The sequence below is a fragment of the Neoarius graeffei genome, chromosome 7, assembly GCF_027579695.1.
Source record: "Neoarius graeffei isolate fNeoGra1 chromosome 7, fNeoGra1.pri, whole genome shotgun sequence".
Taxonomy (NCBI): Eukaryota; Metazoa; Chordata; class Actinopteri; order Siluriformes; family Ariidae; genus Neoarius; species Neoarius graeffei.
Window position 1 is genome coordinate 31,791,988 of NC_083575.1, and position 19,310 is coordinate 31,811,297.

At 46.5% G+C, this 19,310-nt stretch overlaps 1 protein-coding gene across 2 annotated transcripts; it reads left to right on the forward strand.

The window, feature by feature from the left end:
• Positions 1–14,201: 14,201 nt before the first annotated feature.
• Positions 14,202–18,781, forward strand: mrpl14 (mitochondrial ribosomal protein L14). Of its 2 annotated transcripts, none has more exons than XM_060924641.1 (3): positions 14,202–14,254; positions 14,438–14,505; positions 18,260–18,781. In XM_060924641.1, exons 2-3 carry the CDS (start codon positions 14,444–14,446, stop codon positions 18,624–18,626), a joined length of 429 nt encoding a protein of 142 aa, XP_060780624.1. In that variant the 5' UTR covers positions 14,202–14,254; positions 14,438–14,443; the 3' UTR covers positions 18,627–18,781. The 2 variants fall into 2 exon arrangements, with proteins under 2 accessions (XP_060780624.1, XP_060780625.1); XM_060924642.1 differs by having other exon boundaries at positions 14,253–14,278.
• The last annotated feature ends 529 nt before the right edge of the window (positions 18,782–19,310 follow it).

A 19,310-nucleotide genomic window follows, 5' to 3' on the forward strand; every position in this document is an offset into this window, starting at 1 on the left:
TCCCTCTCTGCCAGACAGGGAGTGATCGAAGGTTCACCTCATCTCCTCTGTGAAACCCTTGAAGCTGGCGCAGCATGGTGCATTGGCATCCCACATAGCTGTTCCCCACTCCCTAGCTTTGCCAGTGAGGAAAGTGATGGTGTAGGCCACTCGGGAATGCTCTGTAGGGAAGGCCAGTGGTTGAAGCTCAAGGGTTAGCGAACATTGAGATAAAAATGAACTGCAGGTACCTGGTTCTCCATCGTATGGCTGTGGGGCGGGAAGTCTTGGCTCTCTGAAGAGGGCTGGAGCAGGAGCTGGAAGAGCGGTAGGTGGAGGGGGTTGTGTAGGAGCAGACGTTACTTGAAGCTGTTGTAGCTGAGTGGCAAGAAGATTGAGAGTGTCAGAGATGGCGACAAGGTTTTGATTCACCTGTTGGATGTCCTGTTGGTGGGTCCCAAAGAGAGCTCCCTGTCTCTGCACCGCTGCTCTTAGCTGGGCAAAATCTGCTGGGTCCATGTTGGCCAGACTGTGCTGTCAGAAATAGCGAGCTGAGGTGAAGTGAGGATCCAAGAGCAGACTCAAGACAGGCAGTGTACAGAGAAAAGCTTCTTTAATGAAGTAGAGGGCAGAGGTACAGTAGGGCTCAGGCAAAAATCAGTGGTCAAAAAATGGGCCAGGAGGTCAAAAACACAGAGGAGCAGGTGGGCACGGTCAGGGACAAAAACAGGACAGAAAAATCTTAACAAAAATCGAAGAACACAGGGGCAAGGGAAATCCACACAGAGGAAGCAAAAACACAATCCAAAGGAACAAGCAGGTAAAACAGGGGCAAAAACTAGACATAAAACTAGACAAAAAACAAGGAACAATTCAGGCAGGGGGAATCAAGAAGACACAATACCAAAGGGTTGTAGCAAGGCGAGGAAAGTCTACGAGAGACATTCTGGCAACTGAAGTAGCTCCAAACAGTTCTTCAGAAGGCCCTGGCTGATGGGAGAGGAATGGTAGCAGGTGTGGGAGTGCTGCTTCAGAGAAAATGGCCTTCAGCAGGGCAGGACTGAATTCCTGTCCCGGATCTGGCCTGGAGCTGGCATGGAAGTCCCACAAACTCAGGCATGGATGGACTGGACTGTGACAAGAGGTGTGGATGTGAGTGTGAATGGTTGCTTGTCTCTGTGTCAGCCCTGCGATGATCTGGCGACTTGTCCAGGGTGTACCCTGCCTTTCGCCCATAGTCAGCTGGGACAAGCTCCAGCTTGCCCGCGACCCTGCACAGGATAAGTGGTTATGGAAAATGGAATAATTTAGCCAACATCAAAGCACTATAAAACGTTAGTTTAAGAAAACAATTCTACTTATAGATAAATTAATAATACTGACAACACCAGTGACCTATCAATGACCTATGATCTATGATTCATGGGTGGGCACTTGGGGTGGCCACTTAGATTCTAGGGGTGGCCTGTGCCATCCCCAGCCACCTTGTTGACCCTGCCCATGTTCATGCAGATACTCTCCCATGTTGCAGCAGAGTTATTCATGCATTATGAGAAAATTCATTTACATTACATTTACATTTATTCATTTAGCAGACGCTTTTATCCAAAGCGACTTACAAAAAGAAAATTAACAATCAAGATACATAAAAGAAGTCTTAAAAGAAATATCACTAAAGGGAGCTTTAGAGTGTGAGTCCAAAAGTGGAATCAAGTGCAAGATGAGTTCAGTAGAGAGGAGGGGAGGTGTAAAGTCTAAGTGCAGGACAGGAGGTGTTCTCTGAAGAGCTGAGTCTTCAAGAGTTTCTTGAAGACAGACAGGGACGCCCCTGCTCTGGTAGCGCTCGGTAGATCATTCCACCAGTGCGGGACGACACATGAAAAGAGTCTGGATTGTTTTGTGCGCGGTGCTGGAACTGTCAAATGGCGTTCTTTTGATATCTGGAGTTGAGAAAGAGTAACCTTAGCCTTTATTAGAGCACTCAAGTAAATAGGTGCAGACCCATTAAGCACTTTGTAGGCTAGCATTAATGATTTGAATTTGATACGTGCAGCCAGGGTTAACCAATGTAATTCAATTAGCAGAGGGGTCACATGTGCCCTTTTGGGCTGATTGAAGACCAGGCGCGCTGCTGCATTGTGGACCATCTGAAGTGGCTTCACTACACAGGCTGGGAGGCCTGTTAGAAGGGCATTGCAGTAGTCATGGCAGGAGATGGCCATTGTCTGCACCAGCAGTTGGGTGGCCTGTTGGGTTAAATATGGTCTAATCTTCCTTATATTAAATAATGCAAAGCGGTAAGACTGGGCTACAGAGGCAACATGATCTTTGAAGGGCAGCTGATCATCAATCATGACACCCAAGTTCCTTGCTACTTTAGTAGGAGCAAGAGCTAAGGAGTCAGTCTTGATACAGATGTTATGATGTATGGTTGGCTTAGCAGGGAAGACCAGTATTTCAGTTTTTGAGAGGTTTAACTGGAGATGATGGTCTTTCATCCATGCAGATATATCAGAGAGTGTTAGGGTTTTGCTGGGATTCGAACCTGGTTCGTTGGTGTGATAATCCAGCAAACCCCCACTAGGCCACCAGGGGGATGACTCAAATGCAGAGGCGTGAGGCGGAAGTAGAAAAAGAATCAAAAGGTTTATTTATACTATATACACTATATACAGGGCAAAACAAAAGACAAAAAAAAAAACCAAAGAGTATAATCCAAAAGCAAAGCAAAGTGCAAAACAAAGAACACAGTACAGAGGAAACTGGAGATAAACATAACAGCACAAAGACTCCGTGACAAGAGGACTGAACTCAGGGGTATAAATACACAAACTAATTAAGGACACAGGTGAAGATAATCAGGACAAACAGGCAATTAACAAAAACACAAAACACAGGAACAGTGGCGGCCTCTAGAGGCCAAAATAAACATGACATGAAAAGGAAATAACAGCGGCCTCTAGAGGCCAAAACAGTCCTAGTCCTAACAGGACCCCCCCCCCTCTAGGAGCGTCTCCTGACGTTCCCAGGGCGATCCGGATGGGCCGAATGGAAGTCCCGACATAGTTCTTTATCAAGGACATCCCGAGCAGGAACCCAGCAGCGCTCCTCAGGACCATAGCCCTCCCAGTCCACCAGATATTGCAACCCGCTGCGGACCTGGCGGGAGTCAAGCAGGCGATGCACAGTGAACACAGTCTGCCCCTGGAAGATGCGGGGGGGGGGGGGGGGGGTTCCTAGGGGCAGGGGCATACGTAGACGTCAGTACGGGCCGCAACAGGGAAACATGGAAAGTGGGGTTGATCCTCAGAGTCCGGGGCAACTGGAGCCGGTAGGAGACAGGGTTCACCCTGCTCACCACCTTGAAGGGGCCAATGTAGCGAGGAGCAAGCTTGCGGTTCTCCACCCGCAGCGGAAGGTCCTTAGTGGACAGCCAAACCCGCTGCCCAGGGCAGAAAGTGTGTGCAGGTCTTCTATGGCGGTTGGCCTGAGTCTGGTTGGTTCTGGAGGTCTGTATGAGGGTCTTCCTGACCTTGCTCCAGGTCTTGCGACACCGTCTCACATATTAGTTGACCGAGGGCACCCCCGCGTCCTCCTCCTGGTCTGGGAACAGAGGTGGCTGGAACCCGAATTGGCACTGGAATGGCGACAGCTTGGTGGCCGATGACTGCAGGGTGTTGTGGGCGTACTCCGCCCATGGCAGCCAGGTGCTCCACGATGTCGGGTTATCCATAGCCAGGCCTCGCAGGGTGGTTTCCAGGTCCTGGTTGAGCCTCTCCGTCTGACCATTGGACTGTGGGTGAAACCCAGAGGAGAGGCTGGCAGTGGCTCCAGTGACCTTGCAGAACCCGTGCCACACTCGGGAGGAGAACTGGGGCCCTCGGTCTGAGACGATGTCCTGTGGAAGACCAAAGACTCGGAAGACATGATTGAACATAAGTTTAGCTGTTTCAAGAGCAGAGGGGAGTTTGCACAGTGGTATGAAGCGGCAGGCCTTGGAGAATCTGTCAACTATGACCAAAATAACCGTGTTACCTTGTGACTCAGGGAGACCCGTGATGAAGTCGACTGCCACGTGGGACCAGGGACGCCGGGGAATGGTCAGAGGATGCAGGAGACCCTGGGGACGCTGTCGTGGGTTCTACGTTCTGGTGCAAACCTCACAGAACAGGACAAATGACCTTACTTCCTTCTCCATGTTAGGCCACCAGAAGCGTCTTTTCAGGAAGTCCAGGGTCCTCCGAGCTCCCGGGTGGGCGGTGAGAGGGGAAGAGTGACCCCACTGGAGAACCTTGGCCCGGGCTTGATGTGGGACATACAAGAGGCCCGGTGGCCCCGTCCCAGGACCGGGGTCCTGGCGTTGGGCTCGTCGAACAGCCTCCTCAATACCCCAGCGGACAGGGGCCACAATCCGGGACACCAGGATAATAGGCCCAACTTCATTCTCCCTGTTAGTGGCAGAGAACAGCCTGGACAGTGCGTCAGGTTTGGTGTTCTTGGAGCCGGGGCGGTACGAGAGGGTGAAGTCAAACCGACTGAAAAACAGGGCCCACCTAGCCTGTCGAGGGTTCAGTCTCTTGGCTTGCTGGAGGTACTCCAGGTTCTTGTGGTCAGTCCAAACCAGGAATGGATGTTGCGCTCCCTCCAGCCAGTGCCTCCACTCCTCAAGGGCCAGTTTGACCGCTAGCAGTTCTCGATCCCCCACATCGTACCGGGACTCCGCAGGACTTAGGCGGTGGGAGAAGTAAGCGCAGGGGTGCAGCTTTCCTTCTGAACGTTGAGAGAGCACCACGCTGACACCACTGTCCGAGGCGTCCACCTCCACGATGAATGGTTGGGAGGTGTCCGGGAGGACCAGAATGGGTGCCGTGCAGAAGCGGTCCTTGAGGTCTTTGAACGCCTTTTCCACCTGAGGAGACCAGACATAAGATCCACCTGTCCTTTTGGTGAGGTCTGACATGGGTGCTGCTACAGAACTGAAGTTCCTGATGAACTTGCGGTAGAAGTTAGCGAATCCTAAGAACCGCTGAACCTCCTTAACGGACTTGGGAGTAGGCCAATCCCAGACGGCCAGGGTCTTGGCAGGGTCCATTTGGAGTTGGCCTGTCCGTACAATAAATCCCAGAAAGGAGACCTCGGGAACATGAAATTCGCATTTCTGGGCCTTGGCGAACAGATTGTTCTGTAGCAGCCTCTGGAGAACCTGGCGGACATGGTGGCGGTGCTCCTGCACGGTCTTGGAAAAGATAAGGATGTCGTCGAGGTAGACAAAAACGTACAGGTTAATCATGTCCCTTAAGACGTCGTTGATTAGGGCCTGAAAAACAGCTGGTGCGTTGGTGAGTCCGAAGGGCATCACCTGGTATTCGTAGTGCCCAGACGGGGTGTTAAAGGCAGTCTTCCACTCGTCTCCCTGTCGGATACGGATGAGGTGGTATGCGTTCCGTAGGTCCAACTTGGTGAAGACGGTGGAGCCTTGGAGCAGGTCGAAAGCAGTGGACATCAGCGGAAGGGGATAACGGTTGCGCACAGTGATCTTGTTCAGGCCCCTGTAGTCAATGCATGGTCGGAGCCCCCATCCTTCTTGCCGACAAAGAAGAAGCCGGCTCCAGCAGGTGAGGTGGAGGGTCGAATGAACCCAGAGACCAGGGCATCTTTGAGGTATTCCTCCATGGCCTTGCGTTCTGGCTGAGAGAGGGAAAACAGTCTGCCACGAGGAGGGGTAGTCCCAGGGAGCAAGTCGATGGCACAGTCGTAGGCCCGGTGCGGAGGAAGGACAGCGGCCCTGCTCTTGCTGAATACCTCCTTGAGATCCCAGTACTCTGTGGGAACTTGAGATAACTCGGTGAGATCAGGGGGCTCGGCAGGAGACACAGGAGAGCTAGAGAGCAGACAAGAGGCATGGCATGCAGGGCCCCATTCCACAACCTGGCTTGTTACCCAGTCTATGCGAGGGTTGTGGCGAGTAAGCCAAGGAAGGCCTAGAATAACTGGGAACTCAGGTGAAGGAATCAGGTGCAGGGATATTTCTTCCTTGTGACCTTGAGACTGGAGGAAGACTGGAGAAGTAACTTGGGTGACTCTTCCATCACCTAACGCTTGGCCATCGAGGGCAGACACAGACAGTGGGACTTCAAGAGGTGCAGTAGAAATATTGATGCTTTGGGCGAAGTGAATATCCATAAAGTTCCCAGCCGCCCCTGAGTCTAACAAAGCTTGACAAGAGTGGACAGACTCACCCCAGGAGATGGAGACCGGGATGTAGATTCCTTGGCCAGGGAGTCCGGGAGAGAGGGTAGGCCCCGTCACAACCCTCCCTCGGCTGGACGGGGCGGTCCTTTTCCCAAGAGTTCAGGACATGATGCTCGGAAGTGACCAGGCTTGCCACAGTAGATGCAGCACTTGTCCCTCCTTCTGCGCTCCCTCTCAGATGTGGAGAGGCGAGTACGACCCACTTGCATGGGTTCTGGACAGTCACTGAAGGAGGTGGACGGTTTCCAGGTAGAGGTAGGGAGGCTGGGGGGGCTCAAGGCTTGGTGGCGTTCTCTCATCCTGTTGTCCAGATGAATAGCATGTGAGATGAGGGTTTCGAGGTCACTTGGGCATCCAATAGAGGCCAGACCATCCTTGATGGGGTCAGACAGACCATGGTGGAAGGCTGACACCAGGGCAGTCTCGTTCCATCCACTTACTGCTGCGAGCGTTCAGAACAAGATGGCGTAATCTGCGACGCTTCCTCCTTGCCGGATGGACATGAGCTTTCGGGCTGCGTCGGTACTGATGTCCGCCTGATCGAAGACCCGAAGCATCTCTTCAGAAAACAGCTGGAAATCAAGGCACTCAGGTCCCTGTCTTTGCCAGATAGCAGTAGCCCAGGCTCGCGCCTTACCAGCTAATAAGGTTATCACAAAGGCAATCTTGCGGCGATCCGTAGTGTAGGTGGTAGGCTGAAGCTCAAAGGTGAGTTGACACTGGGTAAGGAACTCTCGGCACTCACTGTGCTTGCCATCGTACCTCTGTGGTGCAGGAAGGCTGGGTTCGCGAGGTGAAGAAGGCAGCATGGCAGGAGGCACAGGAGCAGGAGCGGGAGCTGGATCAGGAGATGCAGGCAGAGATGTCAGCTGTGCCAGGGTTTTCCCGATTTGCTGAAGCAGTTCCTCGTGGCGAGCAAGGGCCTCACGTTGGCTGGTGAGCGTACATCCATGAGCATCCATGGTCGCTCCGAAGCGTGTCAAAGCTGCCATAATTCCCTGAAGGTTGGCCGGGTAGACAGTTGAAGTAGCCTCTGCTGAGTCGGTCATGACGGAGTCTTTCTGTTAGGGTTTTGCTGGGATTCGAACCTGGTTCGTTGGTGTGATAATCCAGCAAACCCCCACTAGGCCACCAGGGGGATGACTCAAATGCAGAGGCGTGAGGCGGAAGTAGAAAAAGAATCAAAAGGTTTATTTATACTATATACACTATATACAGGGCAAAACAAAAGACAAAAAAAAAAACCAAAGAGTATAATCCAAAAGCAAAGCAAAGTGCAAAACAAAGAACACAGTACAGAGGAAACTGGAGATAAACATAACAGCACAAAGACTCCGTGACAAGAGGACTGAACTCAGGGGTATAAATACACAAACTAATTAAGGACACAGGTGAAGATAATCAGGACAAACAGGCAATTAACAAAAACACAAAACACAGGAACAGTGGCGGCCTCTAGAGGCCAAAATAAACATGACATGAAAAGGAAATAACAGCGGCCTCTAGAGGCCGAAACAGTCCTAGTCCTAACAGAGAGACAATCTGAGATTCGCGCTGAGACCATATGATCGTCAGGTGGGAATGAAAGATAGAGCTGGGTATCATCAGCATAGCAGTGATATGATAAGCCATGTGAGTGGATGATCTGGCTCAATGAGGTGGTATATATGGCAAACAGGAGGGGCCCCAGCACTGATCCTTGGGGCACCCCTGTGACAGAGGTGCAGTTCAGATCTGTGCCCTAACCAGGACACTTTGAATGACCTCTCTGTGAGATAGGATTCAATCCAGGAGTGTGCTTTACCTGTGATGCCCATATTTGTGAGTATATTTAATAGGATTCTGTGATTTACTGTGTCGAATGCTGCTGATAGGTCAAGCAGGATGAGTACCGAGGACTTCATAGCCGCCCTGGCTTCTTTTAGGGCTTCAGTCACAGACAACAAAGCCGTTTCAATGGAGTGGCCACTTTTAAAACCAGATTGGTTGGAGTCAAGGAGGTTGTTTTGGAAAGGGAATTCTGTGACCTGTTTGAAAACTGCCCTTTCAATGATCTTAGAAAGGAAAGAGAGGAAAGAGACCGGCCGATAGTTCTCCACTTGAATGGGAGCAAGAGAAGGTTTTTTGAGTAATGGTATTACCTGAGCCTGTTTAAATTCAGTAGGAAATATTCCTGATGTCAATGAAGCATTAATCACATGTGTGATTGCTGGTATAACAACGGGAGCTATGGATAGCAGGAGATTGGTTGGGATAGGGTCCAGTAGACATGTAGTAGGACGGCTACATGCAAAGAGTTTGGACACATCGCTATCAGTAAGAGGAGTAAATGAAGAAAAAGATGCAGTAAGACTTCTGCATATTGGGTTAGTGGGCGATTCAGTAAACTGGCTGCTGATGGTGGCCACTTTGTCAACAAAAAATGAAGCAAAATTATCTGCTGTCAGATTGGTAATGGGTGGTGGCAGTGGCGGGTTTAGTAGAGTTTTGAAGGTGGAGAATAGTTTCCATGTGTCAGTGGCATTCTGAATTTTGTCAATGTAGAAAGCCTTTTTTGCAGCAGTGATGCTGGATGAAAAGGATGATAGCAGCGACTGGAATGTATTCAAGTCAGAAGGACCTTTCGTTTTGTGCCATTTTCTCTCAGCAGCTCTGAGGTTGATAAGCAGTGACCGGAGGGAATCATCAAGCCAAGGGTGGGACTGGGAGGATCGAGCAGGTCTGGTGGATAGGGGACACAGCCTATCCAGAAAAGAGCTCAGTGTAGAGCACAAGGCCTCAGTGGCATCATTTACCTCTAATGAGGAAAATGTGCTAGATGGTGGAAGAGCAGACTCTACAAGAGAGGAAAAGTGTGTTGGAGACAGATTGCGGAGGTTGCGGCGAAAGGAAACCCTAGGGGTTGGGGCAGAGGTTGGTTCTGGTAGGCTCACCCTGAACTGAACAAAATAGTGGTCAGAAAGGTGTAAAGGAGTAACAGTGAGGGTATCTATGGCACAATTTCGGGCAAAAACAAGATCAAGCTCTTTGCCAGCTTCATGAGTTGGAGGACTGGGAACCTGCTGTAGCTCAAATGAGTGCATTAATGACAGGAATTCTGTAGAGCTTGGATTGTCTAAATGTATATTCATATCGCCAAGGACAAGCATGGGGCAGTCATGTTCTGGGATGGAAGAGAGCAGTGTGTCTAGTTCATCTAGAAAATCACCCATTTGACCTGGAGGACGATAGATGACAATCAAGTTTATTTTGACTGGAGCAGTCACCAGAATGGCATGGTATTAAAAAAAACTGTATTTAACTGAGGGTACAAGTTGATTGTATTTCCATACATTGGAAATTAACAAACCAGTCCCACCCCCTCGTCCAAAAGGACGAGAGGTATGGGAAAATGTATAGTTTATTGAAAGTGCAGCTGAGGTAGCATTGTTTTCAGGTTTAATCCAGGTCTCAGTGAGAGCCAAGATGTCCAGTGCTAAATGATTAATATAGGCAGCAATAAAATCTGCTTTGTTCACAGCAGACTGACAGTTCCATAGCCCTATAGAAAGGGAAGGGGGAGAGCCATTGACTGAGGTTTGCTTTAATGTACGGAGATAAGTATGGTTACGATGCCATTTGGCAACATAAAACCTTCTGCGTAAGCCAGAGATAACAGGAATAGGGTAAAGACACAATTCAGAGCAGTCTTTTTAAGTTGGTAAAGACACAATTCAGAGCAGTCTTTTTAAGTTGGTGAAATGTAGTTGGGTTTTTTTTGTTAAATTTGTTTTTTTAATTGCCTCAAAATTGCATTGGTGACACTCAGGCAGGGAGATGCTCTTTTACATGGCAGGAGACTTATTTATTCCTATATTATGGGAAAATTCAGAGAAACCGCTACTGAAATGTAGCCTCTGTATTTGGTTATATATAACCATTCATGGGGCGGCATGGTGGTGTAGTGGTTAGCGCTGTCGCCTCACAGCAAGAAGGTCCGGGTTCGAGTCCCGTGGCCGGCGAGGGCCTTTCTGTGCGGAGTTTACATGTTCTCCCCGTGTCCACGTGGGTTTCCTCCGGGTGCTCCGGTTTCCCCCACAGTCCAAAGACATGCAGGTTAGGTTAACTGGTGACTCTAAATTGACCGTAGGTGTGAATGTGAGTGTGAATGGTTGTCTGTGTCTATGTGTCAGCCCTGTGATGACCTGGCGACTTGTCCAGGGTGTACCCCGCCTCTCGCCTGTAGTCAGCTGGGATAGGCTCCAGCTTGCCTGCGACCCTGTAGAACAGGATAAAGCGGCTAGAGATAATGAGATGAATGAGATGTGATAACCATTCATACAAAGGAAAGTAATGTGAATTTGCCTTACAATGGTACAGTAAATTTCCCCAAAATTGCACTGGTGACACTCACACAGATGCTTTTTCACATGGCAGTAGAGTTATTCAAACATTTTGGGAAAATTTCTGAGAGACAGCTGCTGAAATGGAGCTAATTTTTATTTACTTGAAAATAGTACAGTAAAATTGCCCCAAAATGGCACTACTGATTGTTAGGCAGGTTCTTCTTTAGTTGATGCCAGACAATTATGAGAAACAACTACCCATATATAAAGTCACTGAAATGCAATATCATCCATCCATCATCTGTAGCCACTTATCTTGTACAGGATCATAGGTAAGCTGGAGCCTATCCCAGCTGACTATGGGCAAGAGGCATCTATGTGTTTCTATATCATCACAGGGCTGACACATAGAGCTTCTTCTCCGTGCTCTCACGGAAGACGGTCGCATTCTCTGTCTCTCCCTTCCCTTATCTTTCCTGCTTCTGCTTCTGCTGTCTCGTCTGTCTAGTGCCTATACTTTTGAGAGACTCTCTCCGCACTGCTCTCCAAACTAAAAACCATGGAATTGATAAACTGGCCTCTTCATGCAATTGACACAATCTTCTCAACGAGAAGCCTGGGTTCGGGGGAACCAGCCTGTCCTGCTGGAACGTTTGCAGCTGGCTACACGATGGATGCGTGGGCGCAGTGGCGGGTCGTGTGCCTGGCGGTTCTTTCTGTGGAGGACATTGAAGACATCTACCTATTCGGAACCATGATTACAGGACTTTTGCTGATCGGATTAGGCATTGCCCTGGTTTATCGAGGAAATCAGAAAATGGTGACAGCTGTTCAAAGCCCCATAAAGCCGCCCAACATGATTGAAGCGGTGGGCAGAGCTGTCGGCACTCAGACTGTGGCTATTCAGAACTTGAACTGCAACATGGATAACATCATGGAGAAAGCTTTTGGCTTTGCAGAGGAAAATGGATTTGAGAGGCCAGTATGGACAATCACAGTAGTCGTGTAAAGGAATGCGTCTGCTCGACCCAAACAAGCCCAATCTTATCTGCTTTCGGCTCCCTTAGACAGCACTGGCCTTGGCCAAGGCTGTTGCTGGGTAAACAATTCCCCCCGGAGGTCACTGCTGTTAGGCTCTCTCGTATTCCTCCCCCCTCTTCCCGTGGTCGCTGCTTCACCCCCAGTGTGACAAGCGCCATCATGGCTGCAGGAGCGGACGGCTGCTTACTTGCGCTGGGTTACCTCTACCTCCTCCCCTATAGGAGGAATCTGAATATTTCAAGCATGTCATTTTTTATATGCTAGGAATTTAATTCTGGTCTAATTCGATTTATTACAATAGGATTCCAAATACTCTATAAGCATTCCATTCTGTTATGAATCAGAAAAAAATTATTATAAATCACAGCACTTTTATTTTTTTAAAAGTACTTCATCTACTTCAACAATGTTACACAAAGATTGATATATAACAGTTGTAAATGTCACTTAATTCTACAGGGTGTTGATAATGGTGGACACCACTGAAAGTGATCCCTATTATCGACACCTCACGTGACTTCTCAAACGCGCATTTAGATACAAAATGGTGACTGTCAAATGAAAGAGTAAGAAATAAAATAGGTTTCGACAAGGATATCATGAAATATCGGTGAATTTGGTCAGTAAAAACATGTCCATGATCTTTCCACCGTGCTTACCTGCGATGATAATGTCCGGGTTTTCCTCAAATTGCTGATCGTCCTGAAAAAATTCCATCTCGGGTAACAAGCTGTGTCATCAGATGACAAGATCAAAGGGCGAGGGGGGTCTTCTGGTTGCTTAATTAACCAATAATAACTGCTGAACTGAAACTCACCTTTGTAAAATTGTTTTTTATTGGTAACTCTGAAAAGGTGTCGATAATTATGGACTGTCGATAATTGTAGCCGCTGCTTTATAATTATAATTATTTCAATGGAGATTATTTCAGTTTTCTCATATACACTGTATCTTTCTCTTTCATATTTCATTCATTCATTCATTTATTTATTTGATATCTATCTATCTATCTATCTATCTATCTATCTATCTATCTATCTATCTATCTATCTATCTATCTATCTATCTATCTATCTATCTATTAACCTACACAAAGACTGTACAATGCTTCCTTTCTCTTTAGGACAGTTGTTGAAACAGGATTATTTTCTCATGTTATTTGCCATTTTCACTTCATTCTCACAGTCATGTCTTAACAGTATTTACTGGTCACATAATTCATTGTCACAATATTCATACAGCTTGCAACCAATATGACCAAGAAATACTGTTAAGACATGACTGTGAGAATGAAGTGAAAATGGCAAATAACATGACAGTTATTGAAACAGAATCCTGTTTCAATAACTGTCCTAAAGAGAAAGGAAGTATTGTACAGCCTTTGTGTTTGGATGGATGGATGGATGGATGGATGGATGGATAGATAGATAGATAGATAGATAGATAGATAGATAGATAGATAGATAGATAGATAGATAGATAGATAGATAAACTATACAACAGAGAAAAACCTGAAATAATCTCCCTAAAAATAATTATAGTCATAAAAGAGCTGTTCAAAAAATGATCAGAGACTGGAAAAGGAAAAAAACAATAACAGTGAAAGGGAGCACGATAAAGATATGTAAGTAATGTGGGTAAAGCTGAGAAAATAAGAGGAGGTAATGAAAGGGGGCGGGAAGTCAGGAGATACTTTTCTTGGGGGCGGCACGGTGGTGTAGTGGTTAGCACTGTTGCCTCACAGCAAGAAGGTCCTGGGTTTGAGCCCCGTGGCCGACGGGGGCTTTTCTGTGCGGAGTTTGCATGCTGTCTGCGTGGGTTTCCTCCGGGTGCTCCGGTTTCCCCCACAGTCCAAAGACATGCAGGTTAGGTTAACTGGTGACTCTAAATTGACCGTAGGTGTGAATGTGAGTGTGAATGGTTGTCTGTGTCTATGTGTCAGCCCTGTGATGACCTGGCGACTTGTCCAGGGTGTACCCCGCCTTTCGCCCATAGTCAGCTGGGATAGGCTCCAGCTTGCCTGCGACCCTGTAGAAGGATAAAGCGGCTACAGATAATGGATGGATGGATGGATACTTTTCTTGGGGCAAGTTTGATCACATAGACAATTTAACACATAAGCGATGAGAGTGGTAAGATGGCGGCCAGATGGCGTCACTCTGACGAGCCTATGAGATCTCCAGATTAGTGATTTCTGAGGGTTGCGCGATCCTTTACCGTGAATTCGGGTATATACGCGCACTAACAAAACCCAAGCGTGGATGGCTTGACCACAGTCATAACTCAGAGCTTATTTTATCAATAAATCAGTAAACTGCAGCCAAATAGAGATGAACACAAAAACAACCAGGCCTAGTTTATTTTAAAATGGTAGTTTCACGAAGAAACAACAGTATGTGCCATGTTCCCTGTATTTTTTTTTAATATAAAAAACAACTAGATGGAGGTTTTATACATGACAAAGTGAGAGTTTTAATAAGGACTTTAGAATGTATTTTGACCTATTTATCAAAAAATACATTGAATTTTTTTTAAGTTATTATATACATTTTGTACCTCAAAACATAGGTTTACATCGAACTTTTATTTTGAAATACGGAAATATGGGTGAATGCAGCCGGAAGTAGTTCTATTGGCATGGCTGGTTCTCGTTGAAGGTAAGGTGATGAACGCATAAAAGGGTATTTAGCTTATTTATGGTAACGTGGACTATTTTTTTAAGCATTCTGTATGTTAACGTTGTTAACTAGCAGGGATGAGTATATATATATGGACAAAAAGTCATAAAAGAAAGCTGATAGAAATGTAATGCCTTTATTTTGACATGCTTCTTTTAACAGAGCACTATGGCCTTTTCATCAGTGGCACTTCCAAAGACATTATCGACAATACACTACAGGGCTTTCAGGTAACAGATATTAGTTTTATGTCTGCCATGAATCTGTAATCCAGGAGGCTGTTTGGGATCTAGACCCTGTCCACACATATGCAGATATTTTTGAGAACAGATTTTTCCCCTTCATTTTGGCATCCTATCCACATGAAAACTGTGGTTTTGGTGACTAAAAATCTTCTTCAACCACCATCCAAGCTGGAGAAATGTCAAAACTTCATCGTCATTGTTTCCGTGTGGATGGGAGTTTTGTTTTTGAATACAGTGCTGTCACGACACCAACCTGCACATGCCTGTTGTGGGGTTGTGCATATTACAAATGTGCTGGGACTCAACTGATCTGGCCTAAGTTTCCCAAAAGCATCACAATACAAAGAGCATCGTTAAGTGGTACAACAGGCAGCACAATGAACACTCTCTCTCTCTCTCATCTTAAGATGCTCTTAGCAGGGTGGCATGGCGGTGTAGTAGTTAGCACAGTCGCCTCACAGCAAGAAGGTTCTGGGTTCGAGTCCAGCGGCCGGCGAGGGCCTTTCTGTGTGGAGTTTGCATGTTCTCCCCGTGTCCGTGTGGGTTTCCTCCGGGTGCTCCGGTTTCCCCCACAGTCCAAAGACATGCAGGTTAGGTTAACTGGTGACTCTAAATTGACCGTAGGTGTGAATGTGAGTGTGAATGGTTGTCTGTGTCAAATGCCGCTTTTCCACTACCAACGCGGCTGAGTTGGGCTGAGCCGTGCTGTGCTGAGTCGAGCTGAGTGGGGCTGTTGGAGTTGCATTTCGACTACAACCGCGCTGAACCGTGCTGGCTGGAAGTGGGTGGACACATTGGGTGGAGTTAGCGAAAGTGGGTGGACGTCACGTGATGTCGTTAGGCGGCGCAAACAGTGACATCAGTGATCTTTTAAGCGGTAGTCTCACGACCCGGATAGTAAACAATAAACATGGAGGACATGGAGTCGTTAGTGTTGCTGGTCTTGGTGCTGTGGCTTGTTGTCACCGACAACGCCAACAGATACTGGCAAGAGCGTATAGATGAGGCGAAGCGCATAACGCTTCAGAAATTCTCGTAATTATTCTTCTTCCGGGTTTACGGTGTTTACAGATCCCAGCGTGCTCGCGGGGCGTGTGTGGGCATGTGAGGACACTCCTCCTCACCAATCAGTGCACAGGGGAGTGTCCCCTCATGCCCCTAGCCCCACTCGGCTCGGTTTGGCTCGCTTCAGCCCCACTCCAAAACCGTGCGAGTTTTGGGTGCTAAGCAGGGCTGAAGCGAGCTGAGTCGTGCTGCTCTGAGGTAGTCGAAACGCGAGCCGTGTCGGGCTGAAGTGAGCTGAAAAAGGGTAGTGGAAAAGGGCCATATGTGTCGGCCCTGTGATGACCTGGCGACTTGTCCAGGGTGTACCCCGCCTTTCGCCCGGAGTCAGCTGGGATAGGCTCCAGCTTGCCTGCGACCCTGTAGAACAGGATAAAGCGGCTAGAGATAATGAGATGAAGTGTGCATGTTACAAATAAAGGTTCCTTCTTCTGCTTTTGGGGAACCCACCCCAGGTAATTTGTTTTATTGTTACACCCTCATGTGGAGGCACCTGAATATGATATGTGCTGTACTGCTTCTAAATCCATTGCTCAGGTGCTGTAATCTCTACTGCAAAATGAGATTTTGGATCAAGCCCAAGTGTAACATTTAAAGGTAGACTGCCTTTCAGATTCTTCAAGTTTAGGTCATAAAAAGAATTTTCCCCGACACCCAGTTATTTTTGTTTAATGGACTGAAAGCTACTGAATTTGAATCACAGATTTCCAATTTCGTTAGGTTTTTAAATAGAACAATTAATGAATTTAAGGCCACGTGGCCTTAAATTCTCTGCTATTTTTTCCTGCTTCACCATGACCCAATTCAAGATACTACATCATGCATCACATGGTGGGCTTTCCCTGTTCGCACAAGGCGTTGTGGGATACAAATTTGAAACATGAGAGAAAAATGGAGGATGTGAGTGTGCGAATGAAATGTGAAAGACCGACTACAGTAACGGAAAGTGAGAAGAAAAGATGTTATGTTGCGAAGGAAAGGAAACGCAGGACCAAACTAATAAATATCGGTGGACAGTGAGCACCTCGGTGTTATCAGCTGTTCATTTAGCGACAGAATGATGTAACGGTCAGTGCACAGTCAAGGTAAACCTGTAGATGGTGGCAATGCAACACTGTGGATGCCAGCTGCCATAAAACCCAGAAGAAGAAGAAAAAGAAGAAGGTAAACCTGCGTACACGGACTTCCTCTGTCTGCTTGACTGCATGAAGCGAGCGATTTCATGCACATTATTTGCTAGGGAATCCCCTCAAATTAAATAACTTCCCAGCCACAGAATGGCCCGATTTGTTTTTTTTTTTAAATGTTACAGAAATAAACATGTCACAATGACTGAATTTCAGTGGGAACTATTGTAAATTTCACCGATTTTATGAAATTGAAAGGCTGTCTAGCTTTAAAGGAACAGTCCACCGTACTTCCATAATGAAATATGCTCTTATCTGAATTGAGACGAGCTGCTCCGTACCTCTCCGAGCTTTGCGCGACCTCCCAGTCAGTCAGATGCGCTGTCACTCCTGTTAGCAATGTAGCTAGGCTCAGCATGGCCAATGATATTTTTGGGGGCTGTAGTTAGATGCGACCAAACTCTTCCGTGTTTTTCCTGTTTACATAGGTTTATATGACCAGTGATATGAAACAAGTTCAGTTACACAAATTGAAACGTAGCGATTTTCTATGCTATGGAAAGTCCGCACTATAATGACAGGCGTACTAACACCTTCTGCGCGCTTCGGCAGCGCATTGATATCTGAGCTCCGTATCAATGCGCTGCCGAAGCGCGCAGAGTACGCCTGTCATTATAGTGCGGACTTTCCATAGCATAGAAAATCGCTACGTTTCAATTTGTGTAACTGAACTTGTTTCATATCACTGGTCATATAAACCTATGTAAACAGGAAAAACGCGGAAGAGTTTGGTCGCATCTAACTACAGCCCCAAAAAATACCATTGGCCATGCTGAGCCTAGCTACATTGCTAACAGGAGTGACAGCGCGTCTGACTGCGTCTGACTGACTGGGAGGTCGCGCAAAGCTTGGAGAGGTACGGAGCAGCTCGTCTCAATTCAGATAAGAGCATATTTCATTATGGAAGTACGGTGGACTGTTCCTTTAAGAAGTAGTTCCAGCTCATCCTGTTGGACATATGAATCCTTGTGTTTTATTATTTCCCCATTTTCGAACATTTGACCACCTGCTTCTCTGACCAGGATAAATCAGTTACTGAAGAGGAATGAAGGAGCTTTTGACCATGTTGGTGTTTTTTTTTTTTTCTGCATTTCACCTTTTCTGCTACTCAGTACACGTTTTTAACGTCAAATCACTTTGTGATAACGTGCACCGAAGCACAAATTCTTCATTCCTCAATGCTACACATAACAATGAAGACAAATTGGACATATTCACAGCTACAGAAAGTCTGACATACTATCGCCATCTAACTGGCTTGCATGCATATGTCAGTAGTTTCAAATCACTTTTGTGTTTTCATGTGGATGGAGATCTTTTCAGAAACACTGTTCATTTTTAATTTTTTTTTAAATGGAGCTGTAAAAACCATGTTTTCAAAAATGCCTACATACATATGGACAGGGCTTGAAGATGCTCTTCCTTTTTGATTTGTCATGGTTGTGACGTGAATCAGAATGTTTCCCAATACCATCATACCATTTGTTCAGTGTTTCAGCAGTTGCGGCAGCTCTTCAGAAGCTGACGAGAGTACGGGTTGTCGACAACAGCAGTCTTGGAAACACCCCCTATCACCGTCCTCCTAGAGTCATTCATGTATACACCAAGAATGGAGTGGGCAAAGTGGGCGACACTGTCCTGTTGGCTATTAAAGGACAGAAAAAGAAAGCACTGATTGTGGGTCACAAGATGCCTGGACCAAGAATGTCACCTAGGTTTGATTCAAATAATGTTGTTTTGATCGAAGAAAATGGGAACCCAACAGGAACAAGGATTAAAGCTCCCATACCTACACATTTACGCAAGCTGGAGGGTGATTACTCCAAATTATTAGCTATTGCACAACACTTTGTGTAGGTAGTGTTACTGTGCTGTAAATTACCATTTGTCTGAGAGGACTTCTGCTACTACTGCTGATTGTTACAATGCTTCGAAATAAACAAAAGAAAGAAAAGTATATTAATATCTCCAAAACTTGGCAAACAGAAGTTAATAAAATAATATAAAAAGTCTGTTTTTATTCTGTTGTAAATAAATATATAAGATAAATTACACTTTGATTTAACAGATATTTTACAAAAGAATTCAATAAATTGGAGTTATGGAGTCCTATTTAATTATCTTAGAGTAACTGTTAGGTTTTGATCTGTCTGTACCAAAGGAGGTTGAATTGACGAAGTATGATCTAGGAATGTAGGCCTCTGCCACCTGAGATTTTGCCTCATGGATTGATTCTGGAGCAAACAGTCACTGATACAGACACAGCTGCTCAGAGATGTTTTTCAGTTTATTGTAGGACAAACATGAGTATATATTCACATTCAAGAGTGTGTTGTAGTTATGTGACTGAATGATGATTTAATTGACAAAGCTAAGTTATGTATATATAACGTAAATGGGTGATGAACACTGAGCTCTATATAACATCTGGAGAGCTCATGGCCTGAAACCATCTGGCTGCCATCTTACCACTCCCATCATGTGTATTTAACTTTGGTGTTAAACCGTCATATCCGATCAAACTTGCCCCAAGAAAAGTAT

Bases quoted from the DNA above. Each gene is read 5' to 3' on its own strand.
- mrpl14 (XM_060924641.1), top strand. From the start codon at position 14,444: ATGGCCTTTTCATCAGTGGCACTTCCAAAGACATTATCGACAATACAC. The intron at 14,506-18,259 runs GTAACAGATATT...CCATTTGTTCAG, and splicing joins ATACACTACAGGGCTTTCAG to TGTTTCAGCAGTTGCGGCAG.